The following is a 15,803-nucleotide window of genomic DNA, read 5'->3' as shown; positions in this document are numbered from 1 at the left end:
GCACAACCAAAGAATACCATAAATGACATCCGTCCAAGAGATAACTGGGTAACTTCTAAATGTATTTCTCTTTTCTTAGTTATAACGTCACTGGCTATTTCTGACTTCAGCATTTACATCAAGTTACAGACCCCAATGAAAATCAGAAAAAGTTAGCATTCCCTATCTCATGTTCTGTGTCATTGACTTACTTTGAGAATTAATATCAAGAAATTGCAGCACTAGTATTCTCCTGATCATCCCCCTTTAAAAAAGCTGTATGATAATTGAAACCTCTGTCCTGTTTTTCATTGACTGAGTTCCAATAGGTGACAACCCTAGGAGGTGCTAGTTACTAGTCACACACCTATCAGAAGAAAGGAAATATTACCTGGCAGTTAACAGAAAAGAAGAAAAGCATTCCTCACTGTGTAACTGAGCAGTATATGCTTGTACACCTGCAGAACTGGAGATATCTTTTTGGAAGAAGTAAACTTAAATCCAAAATTATCAGTATGAAAGAGGTTTTCAAGTTTGGCAATAATTCTTCCAGTGTAAAAAAGGTGAGTAGTATTGTTGCTTAAATGTTTGCAGACATCATGGAATTAGTCAATGGTTAACTTGTTGAAAGGAATTTAAGTCTGTTTAAGTAATGAGGGTCTAAATGAAAGCAAAACATTCACCACAATCTTTATTTAATATAGCATATATCAGATAAAAAAGGTGAAATCAGATTGATATGGGTCAATTCACACAGTTGTTCTTTCTTTTATCAAGCAATTAAAAGTTCAAACAACTAATGCTAAATAAATGCATATATATCAAGATGTGTGTGTAAAGGTAAACCTAATAGAAATAATGATTGGTTTTTTGCAAGAAGATTATATTGAAAGTGCAGGATCCTTAATGTTAATGTATTTTTTCTTGTATACCCCACCTGGTTCTGTTAGTCATTCCTAGTGTTTGTTGGGGGTTTTTACTCATATGTGATGATTTGATTTTTATTAGCACTGATTATTAGCAAGATGTACCATTGTGCAGCGACTTCTAAGTTAAACAATGCTTAAACTGGGACAACAACATCTTAAAATAAAAGCAGCTTGCAAAAGATATTTAAGCATGGCTTGAACTACCATGAATTTTTTTACGAGCATCCAGATCTTCAAAAACACACATGAGCTCAGTAAGAACATGTTGCCTTTATTATATAATATTAGTAGTATATTTGATTTACCAGCACTCTGGTATATTACACCACACATATACAAACACCTCTTGTAAATGGCAGAAGTGTCACAAAATTCCAGCTTGGAAAAAAGAGAAGTTATTTGCATTTACAGCACTCTTGTATTGGGGTCCCTTGCGGTTCTACGAAGAAGAATTACAAAATTACTTGCTTTTAGTGTGTTATGTTGCCCTAGCAGACATAGCATTACAAAGAATTTGTTTTATTATAGTTGTTTTTTTCATATTCATAAAATTAATGCGTTTTTAATTTTTGCTTAAGTTTTGCTGTTCTTTGTGGACTACATATATCCACTATGCCTATTTTCTCAAAATATTCAGTTTTATATTAATAATATATTAATATTCATGTTGAGGTTTGGTACACAAAGGCCTCCTATAAAATAAGAGAAATGTGAACAGGACTAAGGACTAGGCTGGGTACACATGTCCAATGATTCTCGCCGGATCAGCTCAGGGCTAATATCGGACGGGAATTTTGTGTGTGTACGATGGACAACAAACAAACTCAATGCAAGGGAAGCGGGAAAGAGAGCCCAGTGGGGGTGCCACTCCGTCCGCTCTCCATAGAACAGAACGTACAGCAGTATGTACAGCACTCGTTCATGCATCGTGCAGTCCTTAGTCGTTGGAAAGGATCGTGAAAGATACTTTCCAACGATATTTATTACACGTGTGTATGTAGCTTAGGAGTGGATCAAGAGTCCAGGAACACCAGTGATGTAGGGATCAGTAGGAGGAACCACAGAGTGCAGTGGGGGACCAAGAGATTGACATTCCAGGAAAGCTTAGTTGCAAATGAATCTTGACCCTGAGATTTCCTTTCAATAGGTTGGAGAGTAGATTCAGAGGTATGTATTTACTTTTTTTTAATGAAGGACAGCTTTTTTTGGAACCATACATTTGTAAATGAAGATGTAATAAAGTGTATTGAAACCTAAAAACTGTTTTGTTCTAGGGTGGTGGTATATCTATGCTAACCTAGAACTCTAAAACACTCCCCTTCTTTTCAATCACAATAAAGGAAGGGGGCTATGCACATATTACCATGCATTGCAATATTGTAGCCTATTCATTTTTAGGGGGTGATCAACACACTCAAACTGGTCAAAATATCAGACCGGCTTTTGAGAACACCAAACACCGCAATGCACAATAATGCATAATGATGCTCTGGGCTGCAATTACTTCACCAAGCTTAGAAAATAAATTATTTGCTAAGTGAACATGTTCTACATATTTGGTAATTCATCCCCAATAACATATAGGCTGCTATTAAATCAACACCTGCAGATATCTTCTTTATTCACAGAGTAAAATAAACTGTTTCACTTGATGGATTTTTTTCCTTGTGAATGACCTAAATGTCTTTCAAAGTGCACAATCCATTTAGAAAAGTAATTGTTATTCTTTCTGCTTCTTGTATAGTTTTGCATTAATATTTAACTCTGTCTATATGAATGAAGAACTACCTCAGGTTCTGTTGAATAACTCTACTGAAAACAATTTAATGACATTCCTCTGGCAATTATTTGTTATTTGTTTTGAGTGTCCTATTATAACAACTAACTTGTACCAAAGGACGTCTTGTGTTACTTTGTCTATTGTTTTATATAGAACTGTTTATCCTTGTCTTTTGTACTTCATATTCTATCTAGAGAAGACGACGAGCTTTAGAGGTAAATTCAAATCTGACATAACATACAGCTAAAAAAACGTATCACCCGATATAGGAATGCTACCAGCTTTTGTCCCAAAGTAATGTCATTTGTGTATGTTCCCAGTACAGTAATTATGGGAGCAGCCATTATGTATCAGTATATAGTATTCTATATAGAGGAAGAGATGTACATGTCAGAAAAAAACATGCCTACAGTTAGTTTCTCTGTCCTGGAGAATCATCTTGGTTTGTTTGCTTAGTAATAAGAAGCTTATCTCCTGCTCTCAGTACATCAGTGAAACATTCTCCTTACTGATTCAGATGCACTTCCAGCCACTTTTGTTAAAACAGAAGTCTGTTCTTAGAATCAATAATGATGTGGCAAATCTATTTAAGCAGAAAGGACTTCAGCAGAGTTTCACACTCAGTTCCGATCAATTCCATCAACCGGTGGGTATCATTGTAAAGGCTGACATCATATACAGACATCCTCAGAGCCAATGCACTGCCAGTGGACACAGTTTATAAGCCTATCCATAAAAATGATCACACTTCACATAGCATTAGTTGTCCCCCAAAAATGTTATTTAAAGGATTCAATATTCCCTTTGAGGTTTCATTAAAAGCCCTTATCCAACCATGTGGTATTTTTTAAAAATATTTTTAATAAAATATAAAAAAAATAAAAGTATTTTTTTCAATTGCTTCACGTCTTCCACCAACTCTCACTACCATTCATGGTGGTAGTGCTAGCGTAGGTTTAACACCAGTCCCAACCACTTCTATTTAGGACAATGAGAGCAATTGAGAACCTTTCTGTGCACATAGCTGCACAATGTTAAGGTGGAACGAGGTCCAGTTCTAGAGAGTAACAAATCACTTTTGGCTATGCAATTGCTTTTGAAAAAACACACCACATGAGGTTTACTAACCTGCTCCGCAGCAAACAGCAGAAGTTCGTTTTTTTGCCAAAGACTTTATTTCCTTTTTTCTCCAGGAGGCTCATGTTGACTCCAATGATGAAAACCAGGAAAGAGGAAATTGGTCCAGAAAATCAGACTATTTACTGTCCATGATTGGATATGCTGTGGGTTTAGGAAATGTGTGGAGGTTTCCCTACCTTGCATATAAAAATGGAGGAGGTAAGAACAAATTTTGTTGGTCATACAAAAAGGGAATATATTGTCATTATGCTTGCTACCAGTCTATGGGAAGGAAGTGAGTGTTTCACAAAGACAAAGTAAAGGTTTTATATAATTATGTTTTAGAGGAGAATAATCTATTACCTTTATTTGTCTCTTCAAAGTCCCATTCCAAGAAGTAGGAATATTTGAGGAATATGTCTTTATATAGACCAAGTCAAGTTAAGTAGTTAATCATGTTGGAGAGTAGAAAAATCAAATACATTTTTTAAAGTAAAGTTATAATTGCAAGGGTCAAGGAGGAATTCATGCATGCAATTTTTAAACAACAGACAGCGCAAACCACTGACCTAGTGATATTGATTTCAGATGTCCAGTCCTATAGTAACCATTTTTTATAGAAGCAGATATTATAAAAGCCATAACCAATAAAATTTATCAAAAAAATGGTTGCACTGCTACCTCAATGAGCTTCAAGTGCATTCATTATGGATTCCAAGTAAGTCACAACCGAGGTGTTTAGGGTCTCATCAATCAGTATCAGATTGTGTATTCAGTGATCTGTTAATCAGTGACAAGACAAGACATGTTTATTTAAACTTTCACAATACTCCATCACACAGCATACATATAGCATTGCATTCATATTCAGCTATGGGACAATCAGTACAGATTAATAAATCCATGAACAAGTAATGCAACTGCCCATAAAGCCTTAATATCTTCTTTAATCCACTTGAATTATTCTGCTGAGGATCCACTTCTAACAAAGCTCATGTAGCACACACTTCTCACATTCTTCTCTAGGACAGGGGATTTCATGAATCAATACTGGCAATGAGTGTGGAATTTGTACCGACCATGCATTCTGTTCCCTGTGATTTACCATACATGTAATCATTACTTCATACTTTAATGTATGAGGAAGTGAGATGGGAAAATGTTGAGCACTTACCAAACAGCAAAGGTCCCTGACCTTTATAAGTACACAAAATAAGTTCAAGTATAACAAGTGATGAAATAATGAAACGTTAGCTGATCAAAATATCTTTGTTTCGTGGACGAGATTCTGCCCTCAGCATGTACTTTGAAAAAAGTTTGCACTATGTTTTGACTGGCAGTGAGGTTGCAGTGCAGTGACTGCTTCCTTATAACCCTTGATCCACACCCCCGTTGAGATGCTACATGTAATGTCCCACCTGCAACTACCTATAATGAATGAATGAAGGCAGCAGTGAGCAACTCAATACATCTGGTACAGCATGCTGTAAAATGTTTAAATGTTCATTCATTAAAGTCGAAGTAAACCCAAAACTAACCCCAAAAAAAAAAAAATCACACTTACCTTCAATCCCACAGAGCAGTCTATCTGTTGGGAGGTTCCTTCCCTCGCCCTGGTATCCGTCTTTGTCCCTGTATCTGTCTTCAGCCTGGCGCAGAGGAAGCACCAGGTGCCGCCATCTTCTCCTCCCCTCTTTCGTGTTCTTCTTCCTTCGTCACCCGATCTCACACTGTGCAGGCACAAGATCGGAAAAAATTGCCCATTTCACTGCGCATGCATGAGATCGGCAATGTATTCCCTACTGATGAAAGGGCACCTTGTGCACATGCCCGATATGCTCAACCTGGCTTTCCCCTTCCTTTAATGTCCCAGAGATCAAGAGAAAGGTCTACTGTATGCCTACCCATGAAAAGCGCACACTTCAACTAGCTGACTTCATGCCTAAATTTGTGGCTGTCTGGTCTCAATGAATTGAGAAAGCTCTTCCCCCCTCCTTTGATCACTCTCTCATTCATATTTGATTGTAATTCCTCAGATTTTTTCTATACCACAGTCACCTGGTCTGGCACACATGTTCTCCCTCCTCCCCAAATTCCCCACAAGGTTTTCCTTTTTCCCACTTGCCCTTCATTTCCCTGTTCATCTGCCCAAGAGCTGTATTCGGAGATCCTCACCTCTTTTCTGATTATCTATAGCAATAAGAGTCGACTCCTCGCCTCCCCTCCTTTGCTGGTTTATTTCAATTGTTTTGTTCTACTGGAAGTTGAGCTCAGATAAAAGTTGATAGAATGGTTTCTAAGAATACAATATAATATGGTAATTTGTTCACTTAGGATATCCAAAAATCAATGGATACAATATTATATCCAATGATTCGAGCAAACACTTTTGTACCTTATTTACTCCACATTTGTTCATCTCATTTAATATAAATGAAATAATTTTCCCATTTTTCCCGTGTATTAAAAAAATTACTAAAAAATACTATACTATACTCTTTACTATTACTATACTCTTTACTGCTACTATACTCTTTACTATATATTTTTAATAATTTACCAATTATTGTCAATTCACAGTTTTGGAACTGGCTCCAAGCTAAGTACAAAACAGACACAGGTTGATTTATTTGCCAATTCAGAAATGTTTTTCCTTCTGATACTTTTACACATTACGCTCCGTGATGAATATATATAAACCCCATGATGAAAAAATATTTTCTTCCCTGAAACATAAACAGGCAATAGTAAATTTTACATGAAGAATTGCAAATAGAAAGAGGTTTAAGGCTCAAAAGTTGGAGGTCAAATAAAATATGTATTAACATGTATTAATTTCATACACAATTACTTCATACAATAATAAAATAAACAATATTAAGTGTGTATCCCCTTTTCCTATTAAATGTCACAGAAGTAATTACCTTGTCCAGTTTTGGTACCCCACTTCTGTGGACTTCAACAGAACAAGGGGAAACACACTTAATATCTTTTATTTTATGATTGTATGTATGAAGTATTTATGTATGAAGATAATACATGTTAATACGTTAAATATTTGACCTCCAACTTTTGAGCCTCAAACCTATTTCTTTGCTTTCTATTTGCAATTCTTCATGTTTCATTTCCATTAAAGAGGGTGGCTCACTAGTACATACCACTCATATTTACGGGACAATAGGAAGTAACCTCCCCCCCCCCCCCTTTCCCACCCTGATTATAGTAAATTTTAATATTTGTTGTGTTATGTATATCTGCTGATTGAATCATAGTACTATTAGTAATTTGCAAATAGAAAATCTTTGATAATATTACATTTGCAGGAGCCTTCCTTATACCTTATACAATTATGCTGGCGCTTGCTGGACTCCCTCTTTTCTTCTTGGAATGTTCGATGGGACAGTTTTCCAGTCGGGGACCTATCTCAGTGTGGCAAGTTGTACCCCTTCTACAAGGTACACACTTTTTTTACTGATCTTTTTTTGGAGCACATCCTTCATTAAATTATGTTTGATAAATCATTGCTTTTGGATAGGAATATATTTATTTAACAGTATAATAGTGGCTCTATTTTAATGTCAATACTTTCTATACATCAATTATAGTATATTTAAAATAAAAAAAGCATTGTGTATTTTAGGTTTAGATATTATTTCAGCCAAACTTTGTTGCTAGGGGCTTTGCAGTTTGCACTTTTTGTGCATCTATACCTTTATTACTTTCTATGGCTATCTATGTCTTTACTGGGAGGATTCACCCTATTTCTTTTGGTGACCACTGGCCAGGACTGAAAGACAATCTAAAATTTCAAATTTTTTTGTGGTGGGAACACTTATTGTGATGCAATCTGTTGAAGTAGAATTTTCATCTAATTAGAGAAAATTTCCTTTTGCTTCCTGTTGTCCCTATAGCACAGTAAAAATAAATCTTCCTAATGTGACATAGATGGCATAAAATCTAAAATGCAATTTATTTGATCCCTTTTATGTCTAAAACTGTCATCATCATTAGGTTTACAGTGCTTTATATAAGTCTTTTAAAAGTTTTGTTTTTCCAAGACATATTGGAATAAAATTATGAAAGATTCACTTAGCAAAGTGACCATTCTCTGACCCTATCAAAAGGGTCAAGCAGTGGTCATCTCAATTACCCAATTAATTACAGTTTTAGCTTAATTTACACAGTGTGTCTTTCAAGCGGCCACCCCTTTTACCGTAGGTATTGCTAGTTGCAAGTTCTTATCCATCTCCAGCTTGTCCTAAGGGAATGCTAGAAACAGATAAAGCTACGTACACACTTCCAATTATTATCGTTTGTAAACGAACGACGAACGATCCTGCACGATATCTGCTAACGATCGTATAGCACCGTTCAAAGATATTGTACACACGTATATATACACACAGTATATATGAATATACATTTATATATATATATATATATATATATATATGAATATATATATATATATATGAATATATATATATATATATGAATATATATATATATATATTCACATACACTCACATACACAATACAGCCTGTATCGATCAAATGTTCGTTCATCGCGCATGCTCAGAACATGCACAATCACTGAACGACCGTACACACGATAGATGGTCAACGATCGTCGTCCAATCCGATCCGCCGGTCCGGTCGTTCATTTCCAACAACTATCCTCGTTCGTCGGCGTCGTTGGTTACATTTTTTACAAACGATTTTTGGCCAATCGGTCGTTCGTTGTTCGTTCGTCGTTCATTTCCAACGATAAAAATTGGACGTGTGTATGCAGCTAAGCTCTTGCTTCTAGGGATAGCTGAGGTGAAGAGGACAGGACAGCCACTAACCATACCCCATACCAACAACCCCATAGGTTTGTTTTATTTTTACTGAAAGAGTAGAATGTGTACACATACTGCTACTACTACCATTATTATTACTGCTAATACTACTAATACAACTTCTATTAGCAAAACTTCTACTGCTATTATCATTTCTACATTCTCTACATCTGTTATTACTACCAATTCTGTTACTATTACCACTACTTCTACTATACTGATATTATTATTATTACTACTACTATTACAACAACTACTACTGTTTCTGGTATTGTTAATACTAATATTACCAATACTAATTTTACTACTACTATTACTACACCATGCTACTACACCATGCTACTACACCATGCTACTATTAGGTTGGCATGGTGGCAGCACTCTTGCCTTTGCAGCGCTGGGTCCCAGGTTTGACTCTTGTCCAGAACGCCCTCTGCATGGAGTTTGCAGGTTCTCCCCATGTTTGCGTGTGTTTCCTCCCACATCCCAAAAACATGCAGTAAGGTTAATTGGCGTCCCTCTAAAAAAAAATTGGCCTTAGATTGTATAAATGACAAATGACTATGGTAGGGACATTAGATTGTGAGCCCTTTGAGGGACAGTTATTGACGCAACTATGGACTTTGTACAGTCCTGTGTAATATGATGGTGCTATATAAATACTGTATAATAATACTATAACTACTACTTCTTTTAACAATACTGCTATTCCTACTATTACTAATACTACTATTACTTTCACTACTATTACTTCTCTTACTATTACTACTACAATTACTACTAATATGACTACTACAACTACTTTTGTTACTATTACTGATATTACTATTAATACCACTATCATTACTACTACTTCAGTAACTGTTCTTACTAATCTAACCATAATTAAAGTTACTACTATGACTACTACTATGTCTTTTACTATTACAAGTTATATGACTGATACTTTTATTACTACTACTATGACTACTACCACTACTGTAACTATTACTACTGATTACTACTACTTTGGTTACTATTACTAAAACTACTACTATGCCCACTACCACTTCTGTAGCTATCACTACTGATTGCTACTACTTTTACCAGTACCCCTACAATTACTAAAATACTGCTATGATTACTACTTCTGTTACTAGTACTACCATTACTATTATTGCTACAACTACTACTATCACTAATACTACACCTTGTAACAATACTACTGCTATTAGTATGTCTCTTAGTATTACTACTATAACTATTATTACTGATGCTACTAATATTACTACTATTTACTACTATCACTACTACTATTTATGTAACCGCTACTAATAATCCTTTCATTACTAAAATTACTGCTATGACTGCTACGACTGTTATTGTCACTACTGCTACTACCGTCATTATTATTATTATTACTATACTATTATTATTACTCCTTGTATCAAAACCATTACTACGACTATTATTATTACTATGTCTGCAGTACTGTTACTATTATTTCTCCTATTACTACTACTTCTGTTATTATTTTTTACTACTTCTCAATTGCAAGTAATATTATATATACTAAACAAATAATAATATATACTACAACTACTACTAATTTAATGCATGTTCTGCTTTTAATATATACTGTATAGAATAAAGCATTGCACAGTAAAAAGAAATACATACTGGCTCATAGCAAGCCATCGGATTGAAGTTAGCGAGGTCAGATCAGTGAATTACATAATAAAGTCTTGTTATGTGATCACATATAATTGTATTTCTTCTGACATGGCCTATTTCTTGCACATATATCCCTGGGCCCTGCCCTGTAAAATCCGCCCCAAATCTTTAAATTAACCGAAGTACTTAAAATAGTAATACAGCTGAAATAGTCCTGTACTTTGATTTTACAATGTCTTTGGAATGTTCCTTGATGCTGTTTTTGGCGGTGGCATCTTCAAACAATAGACGTTATTGACAGCTGCTGTTTGCTGTGTAAGCTGTGCCCTTCTTGCCTGAGTTGTGTTTTCAGTAAGAGCACAAGGAAGTTGGCAGAGAGATTGTGCCACTGCCCCAAGGTTATTAGCTTTAATGCAGTAATTGTTACCTTTTTAATCCAGTATGCCACACCTTTTTACAGCCTGGAAAATTTGTTTTTTTTTTTTTGTTTTGTTTTACTACTTTCAGGTTTAACCCTTTCATGATTTATGTAAAAAAAAGATCTGTATGCCCAAAGCAAATTAAGAATTGCCAATATACATTACGCTGCCAATAACCCTTTGTGGCTCAATTATCAAATAGGGAAAAATCATGGTTAAGCACAAAAATGTCATTATTTAAAACAAATTCATGTTTCTGTTTGCCCCATTTATGAAACTTATTTTAAGGGTTTTCCCTATGTTTAAAAGGTCCAGAAACACTGCTATATTGTATATTAAGGTGTTTGAAATAAACATCCTGTAGTAGTGATAAATGGCCTCTAGGGGCCACTACTACTACATGTACATCTATAGCCTCAATAGGCTTCCATTGTGGCTCTATACTTACATGTAGCGCCAGCGACCCCACGTGGCCACTTATCACTACTGCATTAAAAGTTGCAAACTGTACTCCAAGTTAAAGAGAGTTTTTGATTGCCATTTTAGGGTATTTCTCAACTTTAAAAAAATATTGCTCTTTTACAAATGTGCCATAATAAATGTAATTAGGGGAAAAAAATGAAGAACACAAAGTTGTTTTTGATTAAAAAAAAGACCCCATTATAAATCTGCAGTTAGGACTGAATGAAAAGCCCATAGCCTCCTGGCATACATCTATCACATGCCAAGAGGCTGTGGGTTGCTCTTTCTGCGCATGTCCAATCTCCGACAGAAGGGGGCATCACCCAATCTTACACCTGTGCCGTGTGAGATCGAGTGATATAGGAAAAAGAATGTGGAAGAAGATGGTAGCGCTCGCTGGCCAGTCTGCCCCAGAACAATGAAGGAAGGCAGGGTGGCGCGGGACCAACTGGACAAGATTTTTTTAAAGATAGTTCCACTTTAAGGCAAAAACATGGAGAAATGTACAAGTATTACAGAGATGCATTGCACATGTATTCAGACTGTATGTCAAAGATGTGTGTATGACAATCCAAAATTACCAATCCCTCCACAGTATGATATATTTGAATGGCGTATTTTCTTTGTAGTTGGTTCTTTTGATTTTGGAAATAATTACTACAGCTTCCCTCACCTAGCTGCAGCACTAATATCACCCTACAGCCATGGTACTGTACCTCCACCCCACACCCCCCTCCGAAAAACTGGTCATGCTGCCCTACATGCCCCCCTCCACATTCTAAACACCCCCTTCACGACCCCCCTTAATTCCGTATTAATACTTCCCTTTGACTCCAAATAACCCATGGTCATCTATCTTCTCCCAGCCGGCACCCTATTTGTGCTGTATAGGTCTATATTTTGCTAATACTTATATTTCTTTTGTTTCAGGTGTTGGTGTGACTATGGTCCTCATCACAACATTAGTTTGCATTTACTACAATGTTATCATAGCCTATAGCTTGTATTATATGTTTGCCTCCTTTCAACAAATCTTGCCTTGGTCGGATTGCTTCAGCTGGGCAGATGAAAAGTGCAGTAAGACCACACGAGGTATGAATGGAAAATATTGCATATACATGGGAATTGGTGGTTCTGAAAATTGTATTTTTATATTTTTTGGGATGAAAAGCAGCCTCCCAACAACAATTCCTTACTTACCGTTAACAATGGGCCATATCAAAAATACATTTTTAAAAATCCAATGGAATCAGTCTGATGCTTTTCACCTTTTCTTAGAACCAACGCTGTCTACAGACCCTATATTTTTTTTGCCCAAGACAAACATTAGTGGTCATTTCAGATGAAAATCTGGAGTGTGTACAGCTGTCCCATAAAGTGCTTTAATGATACATCTGTCCAGGCCACTAACCAACCAACAGCTACAACTACTGTTGGTTAGGACAGGGAACCTCCCTATTCCATAGAAGAAGCAGAATTGTCCATACAATGCTTGTATATTGTACTAAATCTCTAATGATTGATTCCAGTGACTATAATTAGGTGTCTGTACTCAGATTTTGTGCCAGCTTCCTTAGAAAAATAGATAGGGATTAATAAAGCAGAGCCAGAACAGGGCATGGCTTTTCATCATCACAAATCTACATTCATTAAATTGCACTGGACACTTCATGTGTGCTAATAAGTACACATTGGCTGCAAAGGCTACGGCTGCCTAAGAGGAGGTAAGGTGGAATTTAAATCAATGGAACGTCGTAAATAATTTTATCTAAATTTCGCAGAATCTGTATATTGAAAGTACCCACCATCTTGCTTCAAGCTAATTTGCTACTGTACGTTCCCTAATATACAAAGACCTAGGAGAAATGTAGACTGATTATTAAAAAGTGTTTTTCATCCATTGTATTTTTACATTGCTCAGAATATTTCCTATGTTGGAAGGTGTCCACATCCTTACATTTATCAGGATTTTATCTTTTAAGGTCACAATATGCTTCTGTATGCTTTTGTTTTGGCTGAAAAAAAAACAGCATGGTATAAATGGCATTCATTCTATAAAAACTTTTTGTCTTAATCCAGGATCATGCAATGTTTTCCAAAATGCTAATATATTCAGTGCAAATCTTACTTGGGTGAAAGAAAATAATATGACCTGCTTGGCCAACACCACAGTCCTGGAGGAAGTGGATCTTCCTAGCAAACAGTATTGGGAGTAAGTATATGCTTAGTATGTCTATCATTATTTTCTATAGTTGGGTAAAAAAGGCTTCTTAGCTTCCATCTATGAGAAAGAGATTGAGAGAGAGAGTAAGAGCTAGCCAGTTGTTTGGCACACTGGCTTCCATGTGATAACCCAGATCTGAGAGTTGGGTACCCTAATAGACTGCTGTTTAGGTGAGTAGTTGCCATAGACATTTACTGTTGATCTATAAGGATTTATTGAGACATTTTCTCTTACAGCAAAATATGTCTAGAATTGTAGTAGGTAAAGGGATTATATAAATATTTTTACTGAATGTAATTTTTTAATGGTCAGACCAAAAAAATTTAAAAATAATGTATCTATATTCTCTCTCCAGTTTATTATAAAACATTGTATATAATAAAACATATTTAGCATTTATCTCCTTCTTCTCCTATGCGGAATAAAATGTGCTGTGTACAGCGCTGAACTACTGAGACAGAAACTTTTCAGTATAAAAAAAATAGAAGTGCCTATCCTACCTCCAAAGTCTTCACAAGAGATATACTCTTGAGAGGGGCTAAAAGTTGCACCAACATAGATCTACTCAGTACAGGTATTCCCCGAGTTAAGGACATCTGGCATACAGACACCTCCTGGATACGAACATGGCTTCCCTTCTCGCTTGTGTGGAGGACGGAGGCTTGATAGGGGGGCGGTTTGCATGACTTGCAGAAGAAATCTTTTGGTGATCTTAGGGGGGTGAGCTCTTTCTACAGCCTCTTGTAACTCTTTAATGACCAAGACAAACTCTGCAGTTGTTTCTTTTTGCATATCAAAGCACAGATTGCTCCAAAAAATGAAGAATGACTAGGCTCCATAAAGTTTTTTTTTGCTTTGTTTGTGATTAACTCACAGTGAGGATTTTATACAGTAACTGACACCACGCTGCCTAATAATATGATATGACATACATCTGTCCTAATTGCATTTATTAAAATACTGTACATGTTCCGACTTACATACAAATTCATCTTAAGAACAAACCTACAGACCCTATCTCGTATGTAACCCGGGGACTACCTGTACTGACAAAGTCCAGTGATATCTCACTAGTCAAGGGTTGTTTTATATGATATGTGCTGCTCAAACCCTGAGGATAGCCGGAAGCAAGGGCCCACTTAGCATTACCCACAAACATGTTAATGTATTAAAGTTGTCAGTTATGGAACATTTGCTTGTATTTCAGGAAGGTGGCACTCCGTCGCTCTAGTGGACTGGATGAAACTGGTGAAGTGGTTTGGTACTTGGCTCTTTGCTTACTTTTAGCCTGGATTATTGTTGGAGCTGCACTCTTTAAAGGAATTAAATCATCTGGGAAGGTACATACACAAATAAAACAATAGTGAGTGGTGGAGGGAAATGTGTTCCAGGGATCACAATCAAACTTGGGTCTGTTCATGTAAGGGATCTCCATTTACCCACTGTCTAGCTCGTATAAGCAGAACCAACAGAGATCTTCTACCAATAGCTTACCCTGTTTATAGTAGCTGGTGAAATTATACTCGTGGGTAAGCTGCTAGGGGTTCATGTTGACAAACGTTTGGGGGGCAATCAATGGTATTGTGGGATTCTCATAAAAAGGGAAGACTCTGATGTAAAAGAGAAGTTCTAATGTAAGGGGGTGCTCTAAAGTTAAAGAAGGAGAATTGTGACTTAAAGGGGGTCTGTGATGTAAAGAGGGACTCATTATGTAACAGGACGTTCCTGCTGGAAGGAACTTTGTTCCAAAGGCCCTTGTCAAAACTTGGAAACTGCGACCCATAGATATGTAGCTCGAAGATTATCAGAAGTGGTTCAGAGTTGCTATGTATAGATTCAAATTCTGCGTCAGGGGCCAAAGATCTGCAGCTATGCCACTGGTCATTGTATATTGCAATAATTCCATGGTGATTTGTTTTATTTTCAGCAATACCCAATGTTTTTTTTATGGTCATTATACATGCATAAACTAAGGCTTCTTAGCTTCTGTATTTCTTCTGTTCTTTACTCAAGCAGGTTATATACGTAGATCATTTTGCAGTGTATTGACAATTTAGTACTTTGGCTGAATAGTTTAGGAATGATTTATTAAAGTTTAAGAACATAAAGAAGAACAAATGTGGATCTGCTGCCAAAAAAAACCAAACCTTTCACCTTCCATTGTACAAAAACATAATAGAAACATTTGATCATAATAGGTCATAAGTTCATTTTGGCTTTTATTTTTATGCAATTTTTGTGCCATTGTAACTTGTGAGAGCCCAGGGTTGAAAATCACAGTAAAGGGTCCGATTGTTTTTATAAATACACTCAGATGATCTAAGATCTAATATCATGTATATCAGATACTGTTTATAAGACAATATCCCAGTTATTAGCACTCATAATCTTTTTTTT

The 15,803-nt window shown here is 36.1% G+C and overlaps 1 protein-coding gene across 1 annotated transcript in view; it reads left to right on the top strand.

Annotated features, from left to right (window-relative positions):
• Positions 1 to 391: 391 nt before the first annotated feature.
• Positions 392 to 15,803, top strand: part of LOC140344089 (sodium- and chloride-dependent neutral and basic amino acid transporter B(0+)-like) — a gene marked incomplete in the record, with an annotated part of 27,072 nt that continues 11,660 nt past the window's right edge. The window contains 6 exon segments of the mRNA XM_072431017.1: positions 392 to 542; positions 3,882 to 4,026; positions 7,131 to 7,262; positions 12,113 to 12,274; positions 13,262 to 13,394; positions 14,614 to 14,746. Of these exon segments, the coding sequence (XP_072287118.1) occupies positions 426 to 542; positions 3,882 to 4,026; positions 7,131 to 7,262; positions 12,113 to 12,274; positions 13,262 to 13,394; positions 14,614 to 14,746 (822 nt within the window).

Source organism: Pyxicephalus adspersus, chromosome Z, assembly GCF_032062135.1.
Source record: "Pyxicephalus adspersus chromosome Z, UCB_Pads_2.0, whole genome shotgun sequence".
Taxonomy (NCBI): Eukaryota; Metazoa; Chordata; class Amphibia; order Anura; family Pyxicephalidae; genus Pyxicephalus; species Pyxicephalus adspersus.
The sequence above is the reverse complement of the archived record's forward strand: the minus strand, read 5'-3'. Positions and strand labels throughout refer to the sequence as shown.